General features: G+C 38.8%; 2 protein-coding genes across 3 annotated transcripts in view; one reads left to right on the top strand and one right to left on the bottom strand.

The window, feature by feature from the left end:
- Positions 1-733: 733 nt before the first annotated feature.
- Positions 734-13,256, top strand: LOC143888308 (putative membrane protein At4g09580). 2 transcript variants are annotated; one of them, XR_013254530.1, is made up of 5 exons: positions 734-1,480; positions 3,157-3,427; positions 3,575-3,745; positions 12,537-12,864; positions 13,051-13,256. XR_013254530.1 is itself a non-coding variant. In XM_077392682.1 (4 exons), exons 1-4 carry the CDS (start codon positions 1,212-1,214, stop codon positions 12,666-12,668), a joined length of 843 nt encoding a protein of 280 aa, XP_077248797.1. In that variant the 5' UTR covers positions 734-1,211; the 3' UTR covers positions 12,669-12,966. The 2 variants fall into 2 exon arrangements, 1 of the variants encoding a protein (XP_077248797.1); XM_077392682.1 differs by lacking the exon at positions 13,051-13,256 and having other exon boundaries at positions 12,537-12,966.
- Positions 13,257-13,482: 226 nt separating this feature from the next.
- Positions 13,483-16,846, bottom strand: part of DCAF1 (DDB1-CUL4 associated factor 1) — a 31,315-nt gene continuing 27,951 nt past the window's right edge. The window contains exons 13-14 of the mRNA XM_077392681.1: positions 15,147-16,773; positions 13,483-14,415 (exon numbers count right to left, since the gene is read on the bottom strand). Of these exons, the coding sequence (XP_077248796.1) occupies positions 13,708-14,415; positions 15,147-16,773 (2,335 nt within the window). The 3' untranslated portion in view covers positions 13,483-13,707. The remainder of the gene's footprint in view (positions 14,416-15,146; positions 16,774-16,846) is intronic.

The raw sequence follows: 16,846 nt of genomic DNA on the forward strand, positions 1-16,846 counted from the left end.
GGGCTGTGAAAAGGTTATTAAAGTTCCTAAAATACTCTAGCAAGAGACAAGCTAGGACAGCAGAATTCAAAACATGATAGTCCTGATATCATTTCCCTTTCAGAAAACTGCTAAACTGAAGAAGATTAATGGCAGATGTTTTATTTGTTCATTTCATCGTTTGTTTTTCTTTTCTTCCTTCTCCAATCCTTTGGAGAAGGATTTCCTAGGGAAATATCATGCACCCATAATCAATTAATTATTTATAAGGATTTCCTAGGGAATTTTGCGGAAAGGCATTCCACGGCTGACTTTTGCACGAGAGAAGAGCCACACAGGCTCGCTTTTCAGCAGATTTTATCTTATTAATTCATTCATCTGCGGTGGCTGTTCTCTCGTGCAAAAGTCATCCGTGAAATGGCTTTCCGCGAAATTCCCTAGCAAATCCTGATACTAAGGAAGTCAGAGTCAATCAAGTCTTTAACAGCTCCTAAGCTTTAATATATAAAGGGTGACGATAATTTCGCACCACTTTAACAGTTTAACCGTGAATTGACGTCAAAAAGCGTTAAAGTCTGCCACATACGCTCCTTTACTGGGGAGCGTATTATCCGACAGAGGGTGCGAATTTATCATTGCCCTATATAAAACGTAGGACACAGAGTCATTCACGCGAAAAACACTCTATTTCATTTTTGTGGCCCCACACGCTTTCCTCATGCCCTTTTGCCTGCAAAAGACCTTACTTTCGCCCTAGATTTTTTTTTTCCTTGTGTTTTTCTTTTCTTCCTTCTCCAATCCTTTGAATTTTGTTTTCTCTTTCTCTTGCTTTGTCTTTTCTAAGCTCCCCTTTAATTGCCCTAGACGAATCTGTAACGATTTCCTTTTTATTCCTCTCCTTTCCAGTTCTAGGGTTTCATTCTAGGGTTAGAAATTCTCTAAAATCACAGAATTTTGGTGGATTTTTAAGTGTATTATTCTGTTTGATTCAAATTTGTGCATTGTTTTGTTAGGGTTCGGATTGAATTCTCCGAGATTGAGATCATTTTGATCCAAAAAAGAGGGATTCGTTGTTAAATTTGAAATTTGGGCATTTTTTGTGAGAATTATTTTGAATTCAACATCATTTGAGGTTTTGAGAAAGGGGTTTTGGATTAATCTGTTATGATTTGATGGGATTTCGAATAATCTCACGGTCTAGATGGTGTTAAAGCATTGTGCTGAATATTGTCATGATGGCAGCACCAAGGAGTTTGATTAATGAAAGCTTGAGAGTGAGGGATGAAGAAAAAGGACTAGAGGATTCGCCCACTAGTAAGAAACCAATTGGGGCAAAGGTGGAGGGGAGATTTCCATTGTCAAAATGGGAATTGGCGGGTGCAATGAGCGTGTTCTTGCTTTTTTCGACGGGTCTCTTTTGTATCTATTTGACTATGCCTCCTGCAGATTATGACAAGATTCTCAAATTGCCCCGCACCATATCGGATCTTCGAATCCTCAGGTGGGATTTCTCTTTGGTTTTTTGAAATGCTTGTTCAATAAAAGTTTATCTTGATAGGAAAACACTTCTAAAATGGGATACCGTTTATGGTGAAATTGACCGATGATTTGGTCAATTTAAAAAATACCCTGCACCATATCGGATCTTTGAATCCTTAGTGGGATTCCTCTTTGATTTGTTGAAATTCCCATCTGTTTGTATGTTGGGTGAATGGGTGGCTTAGTGCATAGTTTAAAATTTCGTCCGAAACATTTCGTTTTGGCCGAAATATGTGAAATGAAATTCACATTGAATTGGAAATTCATCAAATTTCACCAAAATTTTTGTTCATTTTCATGATGGGTACATCCTATTTATAAGATTTCCACCAAAATTTAAGAGAAACTGAATATTTTCACTGAGTTTTACAAGATTTTGGCAGGGATTTATAACACCGAAACCAAAATATTTCGATTTTAATGGCCAAAGCCGAAAGCGAAATTTAAAAACTTGGATTAGTAAGAACTTCGAGATGTTAGAAGTTTGTTCTAACAAGGTATATATCTTGATAAATCTAGTTTAGGTGATATTAGAAATTTTAAGAGTCAATGATGTGCACCCAATGCCACTGTTATTGATTTGCTTGAGTGTAAATTAATGGCGATACTAACGGAGTCTTTTCCGGCTTATCAGATTCCATTTTCTCAAAGGATATGGTCAGATCATTGTTGTGTATTTCATAGTTTTATATTCTTCAAGCCATATTATTGATTTTGCAATTGAATCTCTTAGTTGCAACTTTTATTACATATCCTTTCTGACAGTCTTTCCTAAATATAATTTAATCTTATTCGAGATCTTTTCTGATCATCTATCCTTAATATTATTTTGTCTTTTGAACCAATTCGATTCATGCCAAACCTTTGTGTTGATAAAAGTACACCCAAAGTTTGCTAACTTATCAGCTAAATCATTTCCTTCCCTGTCTATTTTAGAGCATAGAAAATCAACTTGTTTAGAAATGTAATGATCTCCATAAAGAGCCTCCTGAACTTCCATTGCGGAGGGGTTCACTTGTTAAAATAACATTAGCTCGCATCATATTATTATTATTATTATCAGTGCTTATCTTCTTGCCAAGTTGTGGCATTCGTCCTTCTTTCTATTATGTGCAAAATAGTATGTTCTTGCTGAATTAACAATTCATAATTGTTCTTGGTGCCGTTATAACTTCTCTGTTTTTATGTTTTTTTATCTAACAACTTGTCCTTAGTGATGTTACTGTTGTCTGCTTATGCTTTTTGCATTAAAGTGTTCGATACCGTCGCTAAAGCTTCAAAATGAATTGTTGTTAATGCAGTGTGCCCATGGTTCATAGTTTGATTTTTTTTTCCACTTGTTTGCATTTTTTCAAAATGATCGCCATATGGTATCTACTTAAAATTTCAAACTCATACTAGTTGTACTAGGAAAGCATTGAAAATTCAGGTGCTCTGCTGAGACATAATGTCAGGATTCTCGATTGTCTTTCTCATTGCGAAATGGCCCAAATCATTATTCGTGTTCCCTTGTGTTTTTTTTCTTATGATTTTCATTTTTTTCTACAAAAATTCAGATACTCTGCTGAGACATAATGTATTCGTGCTCCAATGTGTTTTTCTCTTATGATTTTCATTCTTTGCAACTTTTATGTGCAGAGATCATCTTGCAATGTATGCAAGAGATTACCAAGCACAATTCATGCTAGGTTACTGTTCAACTTACATCTTCATGCAGACGTTTATGATTCCTGGAACCATATTCATGTCATTGCTTGCCGGGGCCCTCTTTGGTGTTATCAGAGGCCTTCTTTTGGTTGTTTTCACTGCAACTGCTGGGGCATCATCCTGCTATTTCTTGTCTAAGTTAATTGGCAGGCCTTTAGTTTGCTGGTTGTGGCCTGAAAGGTTGAGGTTTTTCCAGGCAGAGGTATACTTTGGGGTTTCTTTGACATTAATATACTTTGGGATTTCTTTGACGTTAATATCTATGATTTTAAATTGCTAGTCTAATTTACCATGAAGTGGATTTATGTTTGATAAATCTGCTGACATAACTTTTCTGGCAACAAAACAGATTGCAAAGCGCAAGGAAAAGCTTCTGAATTACATGCTTTTTTTGAGGATAACTCCGACTTTGCCCAACACATTTATTAATGTGGCATCTCCCATAGTCGATATTCCTTTTCATGTTTTCTTCCTTGCAACATTGGTGGGCCTTGTTCCCGCATCTTACATCACCGTAAGAGTAAGTTCTTTAACCATAACACATCTCTCGTTCAATTAGGTTTTTCTCTCCGAGTTGGTTTCTTTCTAACAGCCGTGTATTCTTATAGTAGTTTGTTGTTGGTTTTGGTGGACCCTAATGAGATTGTGTTCTATATTTCTAATTTCACACGACAAGGCTTTCTCTATGTCTTGACACATATGGAGGTTGGAAACACGTAATTGTATTTGTTGGTAAGTAATAGAAAACAGTACATCTTGTAAAATTTCAACCGATAATTTGATCCAAGTGAAAATAGGTTGCACTCGGGCTAGGATGTTTGGAAGCTGATGACTACATATCACTAGCAATTGACACAACATTTCATGATACTATAGCCTCTAGAATCTTGTTTGATGTGATGACAAACCTTAGGGAAGTTGAGAAACATGGGTAAACTTTGTTAAAGATTGGGTGCAAAGTCCATACAATGTTGCTTCTAGTTTTGGCTTTGGTGGAATTGAAACTGATATGATTGCTTACAATTGGAGGCTAGGAACTTAACCAAGGATTTCAAGGCATTTGTTTTAGAGTTTAACAAGGGTGTCAAAACTCTAGCATACCATATCATGACTTATAAGCTTTGGCCAGCGCTAAAGCCTATCATGGGCTTTGAGGTTTGTGTGAAGCCTACTTACCATTGCAAGTCTATCATCTTCGCTCACGACATATCCTTTTCTGCACAGAGTTGTTATTGATCCCACAAAAGGGATATATCTTGTGCTGTGGCGCAATATGATAATACCAATCAAATATCATGTCTATCATAATCTCTCATGAAGAAAAAAGCATTTTGCCAGTTCCAGAGATTCAAAGTGTTTGTTGTGCGAGGATGTGCCCCTCAAAACAAAGTTTTCAGATTTGTTTAGAGTAGCATCTGTCTTGGGGTTACTGGTTGGTGATTCATTTCTGAGACAAGGGTCCAATGTCTTGTGGCGAGTCCAGTTTCTCAGGAACTTTTTTGACAGATAGATGCATAGGAAACCGTAGAGACGATCTACATTAAAATGAGTGCTAAGGATAGGAGGATATGGGTCTAGAAACCAGGTGAAGCATTTTCAGTTTGGTTCTTCTACCGATGCCTAATGCTAGTGTCGTCTGCCTCGCCAACATGTAGAGCATGGAGATCCCCTGCGCCCCTAGGGGATGTCCTTTCGCCTGGACAACATGTCGCAACATGATCATGAATGTGGACCACTTGTGAAGCCTGAAGATAAATTATCTTTGACCATTTTGCCCTCTGGCTTGAAGTAGGAGAAATGGTAGACCATCTGTTTATTTATTGCATGCTTGCTATTTGTTCTTCTGTATGTCTTTTATTCAACATTGCCTGGACCCTTCCGGCTCAAATTGAGGTGTGAGGACCTCTTTGAAGCCTGGTCTTATGCGCCATTGCCAAGGAGATGACGCATTCTCTAGAGCCTAATATTGCTAGCAATCATTTGGAGCCTTTGGAAAGAGAGGAACAATCGGATGTTCAGAGGAAGCTCTAAAAGCATTCGCAAGTACTAACTACGTATTCAATCTTTGGTGTTTCGGTGGGCTTGTGTCTTGACAGAGTTTAAAGGAATTGGCGAAAACGAGTTAAAATAATCTTGGAATGGGATTCGCCCAAGAAGAGTGCATAAGGATAGGGCGACCCACAGAGGAACTCCTCCCTTAGGCTATCTGAAGCTGAACTTCGATGGTTTTAGCCTAGGGAATCCTGGTCCGACTGGCGTGGAACGTTCGCGAGCAAGATGGTGCCATAGATGGGCGTATTCGGGGTCATTGGGGCGCACAGACACAATGGTGGTGGAAGTTCATGCTCTTCTAGTAGGAATTCAGTTGGTAGGGGTAGCCGATCTAGAGGTCATAGTAGAAGGTGATTATAAAAATGTCATCAATTGGATGAGATATTGTTCTAGTTACCCATGTAGATTTGCAGATGTTATTGATGAAATTTGAGATAGAATCAAGGATCACGTAGTGTCCTTTCAACATATTTTGAGATCCATCTACTGGGAAGCCGATCTATTGGTCTGGTTGGCTACCTTCAAAACAGAGTTGGAATGTTTGCAGATCCTTCCTCTGGTTGTTTTTTGGATGCTTTCATTTCCTTTTGTAGTGTTTTATACTCTTCTTTTTTCTTTTTCGCCTTTACATTTGTTTCTGACCCCCTTGGTCCCTAGCCTTTTTTCCTTTCTTTTGAATGGATTATTATCATTCAAAAATAATTGGCAGAAAAGATAAGCCCAATGCAAGCATAGCCAAATTTTGCTCCCTCTATTAAAACAAATTTTCCAAAGTAGGTTGTGAACTCTATTAATTAAATTATATGCTACCAAAATGGCATCACACAAAAATACTTAATATTTGTCATTTGAAAAATGAGCAAGGGTCCTCGCACTTTACTGGACGGGGGCGAGGAAGCTAGTTCAAGAGAGTAGGATTCGTTTAGCCAGTTGGAACATAGGTTCACTAGCAGGTAACCTAAGGGAATTAGTTGATACGATGAGTAGGAGAGTTAATATAGCTTGCCTTCAGGAGACTAAATGGGTAGGAGAAAATTCTAGGGAAATAGAAAATATGGATTTCAAGTTATGGTATTCAGGGAAGGAGCGGAATAAAAATGGTGTAGGGATTATAATAGATAAGAGCCTAAGAAATGAAATTGAAAATATCAAAAGGAAGGGTGATAGACTATGAAGCACGGGTACGACACGACACGGGTACGTGGATACGTGATTTGCCAAAAAAACCGGGTGCGGGTACGTTCGGGTACGCCGAATATAATAATATATTTTAATATTTTATTATATATTTATAAAAATTAAAAAAATAATAATTGTAGAGCAATCAAATAACAATAACATCACCAAAATGGAAAATTCTAATATTACTCTTCATTTCATAAGTGATTAAGTTCCATATTTCATAACATGAGGCATCAATACATCATTCATTAGAAAAAAAAGTATGTGACCATTGTGTTGACCAGTGCCTAACAAGATGAATAATTTTTAAAGACCAAATTATGAGATTTTTTTTACCGGACTTTTGGGATTTAATAATGTTTGGACAAAATAGATTTTATGAATTTTTAAAATTTGAAAAATACCCCACCGTTTGGAAGTTAAGAAAGTTAAAATTTTGACCCGACCCTTTTTCTTTGAATTTTGTACTAGAACTGGAGAGTTGACTATTTTTAAGTAAATCCAAAAGGGGGGTATTCCGTTATTTACATGTAAATCTTAAGTAAATGTCTTTACTATTTTATTGTCCATTTACTTTAATGGTTTACATGTAAATACCGAGTACAGGAGAGTAGAGGGAAGTACAAGAGAGGAAAGAGAAACAGCAGGAAGAAGCATGACGTGTCGGGTACGCGTGGTGCGCACCCGACACGCACCCAACCACCAAAACTGGTTTTTTTTAAAAAAAAAAATAGGGTACGTACCCCGGACGTACCCGGGGCGTACCCGCACCCCATACGTGTCGGGTGCGGGTGCGGGAGCCCCGGGAGAGTACCCGTGCTTCCTAAGTGATAGAATTATTCTAATTAAATTAATATTAGGTGAAGAGATGATTAATGTTATTAGTGCGTATGCCCCATAAATAGGATTAAATGACTCGGTCAAGAGGCAATTTTGGGAGGATATGGATGAAGTAGTCCAAGGAATACCACATGGAGAGAAGTTATTTGTAGGAGGAGATTTAAACAGGCTTGTGGGAAGGAACTAGTGGAGGTTTTGAGAGGGTTCATGGAGGACTGGGTTTGGCAATAGGAATGAGGCAGGAGGAGATATTTTGGAGTTTGCACTGGCATATAATTTGATGTTAACAAATACTTTTTTTTTTAAGAAAAGAGATTCACACTTGATAACCTTTAGCAGTGGCACCAACTGTAGCCAGATAGATTTTATCCTCACTAGGAGAGAGGACAGAGCTGCGTGTAAAGATTATAAAGTCATACCAGGGGAGTGTTTAGTCACACAACATAGGCTGGTGGTGTTGGATATATGCATTAAACGTTGGAACAGAAAAGATAGAGATGTTGGGCATTCGAGGATTAGGTGGTGGAATCTCAAAGGGGAAAAACTGAATATGTATAAGGATAGACTGCTTAAAGAAGGACGTGGGAGTCGTGACGAAGGGACTAATAATATATGGAATGAGATGACTAGTTATATCAGGAAAGTGGTTAGAGAAGTACTTGGAGAATCTAGAGGGAGTGGGCCGCCGTCTAAAGATACGTGGTGGTGGAATGAAGAGGTTCTAAAGGCGATTAGGTCTAAAAGGGAGTGTTATAAATGTTTGTATAATTGTAGAAATGAGGAGAGCATTGAGAAGTATAAATTGGCTAAAAAAGAAGCTAAGAAGGCAATAAGTGAAGCTAGAGGCAAGGCCTATGCGGATTTGTACCAGAGGTTAGGGACGAAAGAGGGTGAAAAAGATGTTTACAAGCTTGCTAAGATGAGAGAAAGGAAGAGCAGGGACTTGAATCATATAAAATGCATCAAAGACGAGAATCAAAGATTGTTAGTAAAAGAAAACGAAGTTAAAGAGAGGTGGAGAAGTTACTTCGATAAGTTGTTTAATGGAGAACCTGTAGCGAATTTTGGAGAACTTGAAAACGCTTTTGATGATACAAACCGGAGGTTTGTCCTTAGAATTTGAACATCAGAGGTAAGAGTAGCTATGAAAAAGATGAAGATAGGTAAGGCTATGGAGCCTGACGGTATTCCTATTGAGACTTAGAGATATTGGGTGAGGTGGGTTTGATTTGGTTAACTAGATTATTTTACAATATTTTGAAGGCTAAGAAGATGCCCGATAAGTGGAGGAAGAGTACATTAGTGTTTATTTATAAGAATAAAGGGGGTATCCAGAGTTGCACCAATTACCGAGGAATTAAGCTAATGAGTCACACGATGAAGGTTTGGGAGAGGGTAATTGAGCATAGACTAAGAAAATAGACTAAGGTGTCAGAGAATCAGTTTGGCTTCATGCCCGGACGATCAACTATGGAAGCTATCTTCTTGATTAGGCAGTTAATTGAGAGATTTCATTGATTTGGAGAAAGCGTATGATAGGGTTCCCAGGAGTGTTATGTGATGGGTCCTTCAAAGGGAAAAAGTGCCTACTAAATATGTTGATATGATTAAGGATATGTACGATGGAGCGGTAACTAGTGTCAGAACTACGGATGGCACGTCTAGTGAGTTTCCAATTACAATATGACTACACCAAGGATCAGCTCTAAGCCCGTATCTTTTTACTCTAGTTATGGATTAACTTAAAGAGGGTATCTAGGACGAGGTGTCGTGGTGTATGTTATTTGCAGATGACATAGTATTAATTGATGAAACCAAAGCATGAGTTAATGCTAAGTTAGAGTTATGGAGAACTACTTTGGAATCCAAAGGTTTTAGACTGAGCAGGACTAAGACAGAGTATATGGAGTGCAACTTTAGTAATATAAGAAGGCGGGGCGAGGATTTAGTAAATATGATTGGACAGGAGGTACCTAAGAGGGATATCTTTTGCTATCTTGGTTCAATCCTACATAAGGAAGGAGAGATTGAAGATGATGTTAACCACAGAATAAGAGCAGGTTGGTTGAAGGGGAAGCATGCTTTAGGAGTTTTGTGCAATCGTAAAATACGTACCAAGTTGAAGGGAAAGTTTCATAAGATAGCTGTGAGGTTAACCATGCTGTACGACTCATAATGTTGGGTCACCAAGAAGCGGCATGTGCATAAGATGAGTGTAGCAGAGATGTGAATTCTTAGATGGATGTGCGGCCACACAAGGTTAGATCGAATTAAAAATGAAGACATCCGTAAAAAGGTGGGGGTGGCACCAATTGAGGAGAAGATGAGAGAGCACCCCTTGAGATGGTTTGGGCATATCCAATGTAGGCCTTTGGATGCTCCAGTGAGAAGAAGTGACTCGTGCCAAGTTGATGGAGTAAAAAGAGGTAGGAGGAGACCGAAAACAAATTGGGTAGAAACAATGAGGAAAGACTCGAGGGCTAGGTACATATCAGAGAACATGACCCTGGATAGGATAGATGGAAGAAAATGATCCATATAGACGAACCCAACTAGTGTTAAGATTAGACTTGGTCAATTTGAGCCGATTAGATTATGATTTTTATATTTTTTGATATATATATATATATATATATATATATATATATATATATATATATCTGAATGAATCTTTTCAATACAATTTACGATTCTTTTCTGATTTTCAAAACATTGCTTATAAAAATCATCCTTATTCTAACTCGGATTATTGGGAATTTGAGAGACAAGGTGGTACAATCCACCAATTCACAAGCTCCACCATTCATTGCCTTTATCCGTAGGTCCTCAAATATACAACCAAAAGGGGAAGGTTCTACTAGTGTTGGACTAGAAATTTTACAAAAAAGGGGATAATAGTAAAATCTCTTATTAAAGTAGGAAGAAAGAGAAAAGCAGTGGTTACGCATCATGTTATTCCTTAAAGTAAAAAGGATAAACATAAAAGTTAAAATAAAAGAAGAGCCCACAACCAAGGGAAAAGAAATCCCTAAATTTTAAGGACCAAAATAAGTCTCGCAAAAGGAAGAGATGAGTGGTCCACTTTTCAAAAAGGAGGGAATCACTTAACTCCCCACAAAAGAAGAATTGGAGATCGTGAAGTTGAGAGATAAGGGGTGAGGTGGCAGCTGCCTAACCACGTCAAGAAGAATTCTATAAATAGAGGGAAGATCCTTCAACAAAGGGGATCGGATATTTTGAGAGAAAGAGCTACGCGAAAGGAGAAAAATAAGAGAGAGAAGAGAGAAAAGGTGAGAAAAGATATGGGCTACCAGTTTTTTTTTTTTTCTTTTTTTCTTTTTTTTTTTTGCAGATTTTCTCTGGGGAAGATGTTTCTCTTTCATTGAAAGGATGAAGAAAATCCATTTAGAATCTCTTCCAGAGACTTTCTAAAGGTCCCTTTAGGATCTCTTCCCAGAGACTCCCTAAAGGGAGAAGACCTTTCTTTTCCGGGAGAAAGATGAAAAGGATTGCGGTTTCTCCAAAAAAAAAAAAAAAAGAAACCCTTTCTCGTTCTGGAAAAAGAAGAAATCCCTTTAGAATCTCTTTCCAGAGACTCTCTAAAGGTCCCTTTAGGATCTCTTCCCAGAGACTCCTTAAAGGGAGAAGGCATTTTTCTTTCAGGAGAAAGATGATAAAGATAGCGGTTTCCTCCAAAATGATAAAGAAGGCGTTTTTCTCAAAAGAAAGAAGATCTCTCTCCTTCGGGAGAAAGAAGAAAATTCCTTTAGGGTCTCTTTTCAGAGACTCTGTAAAGGTCCCTCGAGGATCTCTTCCCAGAGACTCCCTAAAGGGACAAGACATTTTTCCTCCAGGAGAAGGATGATAAAGATGATGGCTCCTCAAAGATGATGGCTCCTCAAAAGGAAGGTGAAGAAAGTCTTTAGGACAAAGAAACTCTATTCGAAAGGATCTGATGACAAAAATCAGATCTTTCTAGAGGATAATTTACTAAAAGTTATATTTAGATAGGGAACCTCTTGATGGATAATCAGAGGTATTTTCTTTCTTCAAGAAATGTAATTAATAGCCAATAAAGCCGCAAGTGTACGATCTCTACTAGAATTGGAAAGAGACAGTCTTGTCTCTACAAAACATTTCTTAACTATGTTAAAGAAAAAGAAGCGTATATTCCTTCCATTGAAATGAAGAAGGGAAGGAATTGGAAAGATAATCTCCTTGTCTCGACGGAACATTTCTTTTGATAAGAGGATATAATATCCTTGTCTCTACGAAACGTTTCTTGAAGGGAAGTATACGTGCTTCTTTTTCTAGTTGGCATTTGATTGGTTTTTGTTGGATGTAGCAGCCTTTAATAGCTAATTAGATAAGTGTAAAAAATGATTGGGTGCCCTTATTAAAACTAGAGAGTTGCTAACTTCCACCCACTATATGATAAGAGATTTTCTCCATTATTATGCTTAAATTTTGTGTAAGGTTGTTTTTTGTGTACATTTAATTCGTTCTGTTTTACCATTCAAAAAAAAAAAATCATTCATTCTGTATTTCACATTTTTTGTAGTTTCCTATTGATAATCCTTCCTTTTCAACTTGGAATGCTTTCTTGTAGCACTAGAGCTTCTGTTGATGTGGTAGGCAATGATGATGATTGATTGATTTGTAAACTAGCTCTGGTTCTTTGTAGGTCAAGCAAAACATAGACATGAGATTTGAAGTGTCTGCATTTGATTTATTATTACATTTATTTTTTTTGAGTTTTCAGGTTGATATGTTTCCTCAGTTGCAGCCTGAAGATACTGTCAACCCTTGATATATTATACCATTATGATAGTTTATTTACTTGTACACTAGTTTTGACTGTATTGACTTTGGATAGCCATGTCCTCTAACATTTGATTGGTAAAGTGCTGAAGGAATTTATTTCTCAGAAAACATAGACATGCAAAATCACTGAATGATGGTTTATAGACCTGGGTGGTGTTCACTTCCCATTTGAACTATGGGCCCAAGTTCCATTCCTACTTGCTGTTTTCTTTATGTTTTAAATTTAATTATTATGCTTGTGTCCCTGATGAGCAGCCCGTTGGCGATTGTGAATATTGCTGTTCTTCGTAAGAAATTTCAGGACCTGCCATTATGGAAATTGGTAGCGAAAATTTATTAAACCAATTAAGAAACTATAGACATTATATTGTTAATATGCTAATACATTAAGGTGTATTCTCTTGTTTTTACAGGCGGGCCTTGCTCTGGGTGATCTTAAGTCAGTTAAAGATCTCTATGATTTTAAGACCCTTGCAGTCCTTTTCCTTATCGGTTCAATCTCCATATTTCCAACCCTCCTCAAGAGAAAGCGGACATACGAATGAAAAGTTGACCATCACCCAAAACTCCAGTCAAGAAAAATAGATTCGTACACTTTGCCTCTGGCAAAGGTGCCTCTTTACTTATGGTATACAGGATTATGGAAGAACTCATCAGTTACTCCTGATTTGTTGAATCAGCTCATCTTCCAATTTGAATTTTGTAAGACATTTGGGAGCTAGAGAAATTATTGGAAGCCAGGTGGGCTGTATTTTATTTTATTTTTCTCATTTGTAGGAAAGGCTGTAGCAGATCTTTTGACTAGTCATGATAATGGCATTTCCTATTTTGGTTTCTTGAGCATTTAGTTAATCTAATGTAGATCATTAAGGACCATCTTCCAACGCCCTTGATTTACTATTCACGCCTGCCTGTTACATGTTACAGTGGGCTCTGTTATTTGGGAGTTGAAATGCACGCCAAAGTGGACAGGGGAGTTGGCGCACACCAAGCTTCAGTGCGTAGCTTTTCATAACAGGATATTTGCCAAGTGAGAACCATAAAAAAAGTTGGAAGGGGTGGGTTGAAATGTTACACATATGGAATCAATTGAAAGATTTTCGTATTTAGCAAAAATTAAAATCCACAGGCGACATCATTTGTCAACTAAATATACAGGGATTGAAAGGCTACTTATGATCTCTTTTTTTCTTTTCTTTTTGAAATGGTGGCTACTTATGATCTTTGTGTCCATCTCATTTCAAAGAACACTATGATTTCAATATCACAAAAGATTAAAAAAGGGTATATATTAAAACCAAGACTTGGGATAATGCTTTGAAAAAAGAGGGGCAAAGGAGTTTTCCTAAATACAAAAAATTGTAGAATCAGAAATTTATTTTTATTTTTTCCCCTTTTTTAATCACAGGCCAAGGACAATCTCCCTCTCTACTTTCATCCGAGTACCCAATGCATCTAACTGTTTCTCTTTTTCTCATTCTCTTCAGAGGGAAATGCCAAGGAAACCTAATGAAGAACCCAAAAACAATAATTACAGCTCCAAGTTGCAACTAAACTCCCCTTACAAGTTCAAAAATATAAACATTAAAATCCAAAACCATTACCCACAAAATCTCCCTCATCCCCACTGCTGAAAGAATCAACAATCTGACTGTCATCCTCATCATCGTCACCGTCTGTAACGATCTCCAACATCCCATGGCCGCCGTCAAAGTCCACATCATCAATGTTGAAATCTCCATCTTCATCATCTATATCATCCACACTCTCATCATCGTCCTCATTGCTCAAGTCATCACCCTCGCTATCACCATCATCATCTAAATCTGCGCCCAAGAGGGGATCCTCATCCGCCTCTGAGTCATCATCCTCATCATCCTCATCCTCATCTGTCTCAACCCCATCATCTGGGTCAGAATCATCATCTGTGGGACGCCGGCGGCCAATTTCATAGAGCCTAGCTGAGGAGAACATCTCTTCATGGTCATCCATGGCCACCACTCCCACAAAAGACTCTGTTGGCTCTGTGGCAAAATCGAGAACACACCGGTCAACGGGGACTGTGGCAATGTCCGAGTAGTTTACAGCATCCACAGTTCGGAATGCAGCGAACAGTGGATGCCTAACTCTGCGAGTGTGGACGGCCGATGTTAACTCTTCGAGGTTTCTTCTGAGGATCGCATATATTACATCTCCACTGGTATTGAATGTTATCACCGTTGTGTCCAATGATTGCACGGTTCGGAGGAGCTTGAACTTTCGGAGATCCCAAACTTCCGAGTTTATAATAACCTTTTGAAAAAAAGAAAAAAAAAGTTGCAGTCATATGGAACTAAAAGGAGGATATTTATTAAATTCAGATACATGAAGCAAACAGAAACAGAAAATTAACAGAACTAGATACAGGTGACTCTGAAACAAGGATGTAGAATACTATGTCAATGAAAATCATCAATAAAATGGTGCTTCAGCATATTAAAGAAAATCCTTCTGGAAAACATGTTGCTCTCATGACATTATGTTTGCATCAACTGGTATTAAAAGATCAAGACTAACTAACTAACTAACTCTCTCTCTCTCTCTCTCTCTCTCTCTCTCACACACACACACACACACACACACACACACACACGGGTCAATTTGAGAAGCATTTTGTTTTATTTCTAATGGTTCTGAATATATTCTACTGGGTATTCTACGCACCACCATGTTTGCATGGCAATTTCTACTGGGTATTCAAGTTTTACGTAAAGCGGCACTGGAACGTTTCGCAAGAGGAATCTTTTATCATATTGTGGGTTGCGATCACAAAATAATTTCTAGAATGTCATAGTATCAAAGTTATGTTCAAAGTAATGTTCAGAAAGAAGAACTACTGGCTGCAGGAACTGACAAGAAAAAGATTATCCTTTTTTCAGAAAGATATCAATCAACGAACAGCAGAGGTTCTTGCAAAACTATACAAAAATGCATCCACGAATAATAATTCATTGGTACTCAGAATTAAAGTGGGATAATAATACCTCGTTTCCAGCAGGATGAAAGCCGCCACCCCCGTAATCTGAAAACTGATCAAAACGGTGGACAGGACCAGAAACCCTCCGATCCCATAAGACCCCATTCCAAAGTAACATTGTGTCTGAAGGGCTGAAATGTATAGGAGACTGTAGATGCCCACGACCCTGACCTGACACGGCACTGGAGCTATCAGAGAGTGTCAGATCCAAATTACAGGTCTGGATGTCATACAAGAGAACTTCGCGACGAGATGACTCTGACGACAGGGCTGCAAACATGGCTACCGAGTGGCTAAACCGTGCAGCCTTGCACCCATCAAACGAATGCATGGGCCCGCCAGATATTGAAGACGCATCCCACAGCCGAACATCATAGGCCCCAGAAGAGAGCACCAACTGGGCACTTCCAGATAGGGATGATTGTACAAGAGTCACTGGTGTCTGATGGCACGAATAACTCTCCACCACATTCCCACTGTTTGAGTCGAATATCTTAAGCTCACCAGTGTGGCATCCCGTAGCAATCTGAGAAGAGTCTCCGAGAAAAGTAATGCATGTCAAAATGGCAGCATCATCCCGGCAAGTACGCCATGGCCTGAATCTGCTGTAGACAAACTGCCGATCCCTACGGTGGCCATGGACCCCACCATGATGGTTCCTGAACTCACGTGTACTGAGCCGGGAAGTTGTGTTTGTCGGTGCATCGAGGCTCCGGCTCGGTTCGGGGCAAACGTGTGGATGCAATAGGGATAGTGGGGGCAATGTGGTAATAGGAGCAGGGCATTGACGATGCTGATGTTTTAGATACTGTACCACTAATGAATCAAGGGTCACCCGCTCTGTGTTGCCGGCTTGGGCGTCAATTAGAAGACCAAGCTGAGCTGCAAAGGGTGTTGTCTGACCTACGGGAGTGTTTTGACACTGGATATCGTCCTGATTATCAGCAAGAACACTCAAGGGTGTTATTCGTCCAGATTGATCTCTCTGGCAATAATTTGGAGTGGCAGAGAATCCAACCGTCTCAATCGATTGACCACTTTTACGAACAGGATTTGGTGTCTGGCACACTGGAGACTGAAACCCAATATCAGAGGTGTTGAGTCGCTTTACTGGCAATGAGAAACCAGTATCCTTTGACTCAATTAGCTTCCGCTTCATGGGCAACACAATTGGTGTCTTAAATGGGAGATCAGCATCCGAGCTAGAACTGAGAGGAGGCAATATTTGAGTTTCTGATACCCCTACAGGTGCAGATGGGTTTTTAGAACAACTGGGTAAGTTCTTGATTGATGATGATTGAGATGGTGGTTGGTTTTTTCCCTGAGAGTTGAGATAAGAGGAGAAAACCAGTGGTTTCTTCTTTGAAAAAGATAGATCTGAGACAGACTTTATGTTGGGGTTTTCATACCACGGTGTTATCTTTGATGCATCTGAAAGAAATCCACAGGAAGCACGACCAGATGGCCACTGGAATTGTATCGAAGAGGTCTCTTGGACAGAAGTTTGGTGGAGGAGAGGTGGTGGTGCTGCCAAAGATGGCAAAGGTGTCAACTGGGCCTCCTTAAGTAGTGAAGCGGCGGTAGTGGCCAAGCCGGATGCCTGGAGATGTTCATGTATAAGGAGTAATAGCTCCCTGAAATTCATACAAAAGAACAAATAAGAACAAATGGAAAGGAGAGGTGAAAATTTTTAAAAGAACATAGCTT

This window comes from Tasmannia lanceolata, unplaced genomic scaffold, assembly GCF_043159265.1.
Source record: "Tasmannia lanceolata isolate RefF3 unplaced genomic scaffold, GAP_Taslan_0.1 ptg000012l, whole genome shotgun sequence".
Taxonomy (NCBI): Eukaryota; Viridiplantae; Streptophyta; class Magnoliopsida; order Canellales; family Winteraceae; genus Tasmannia; species Tasmannia lanceolata.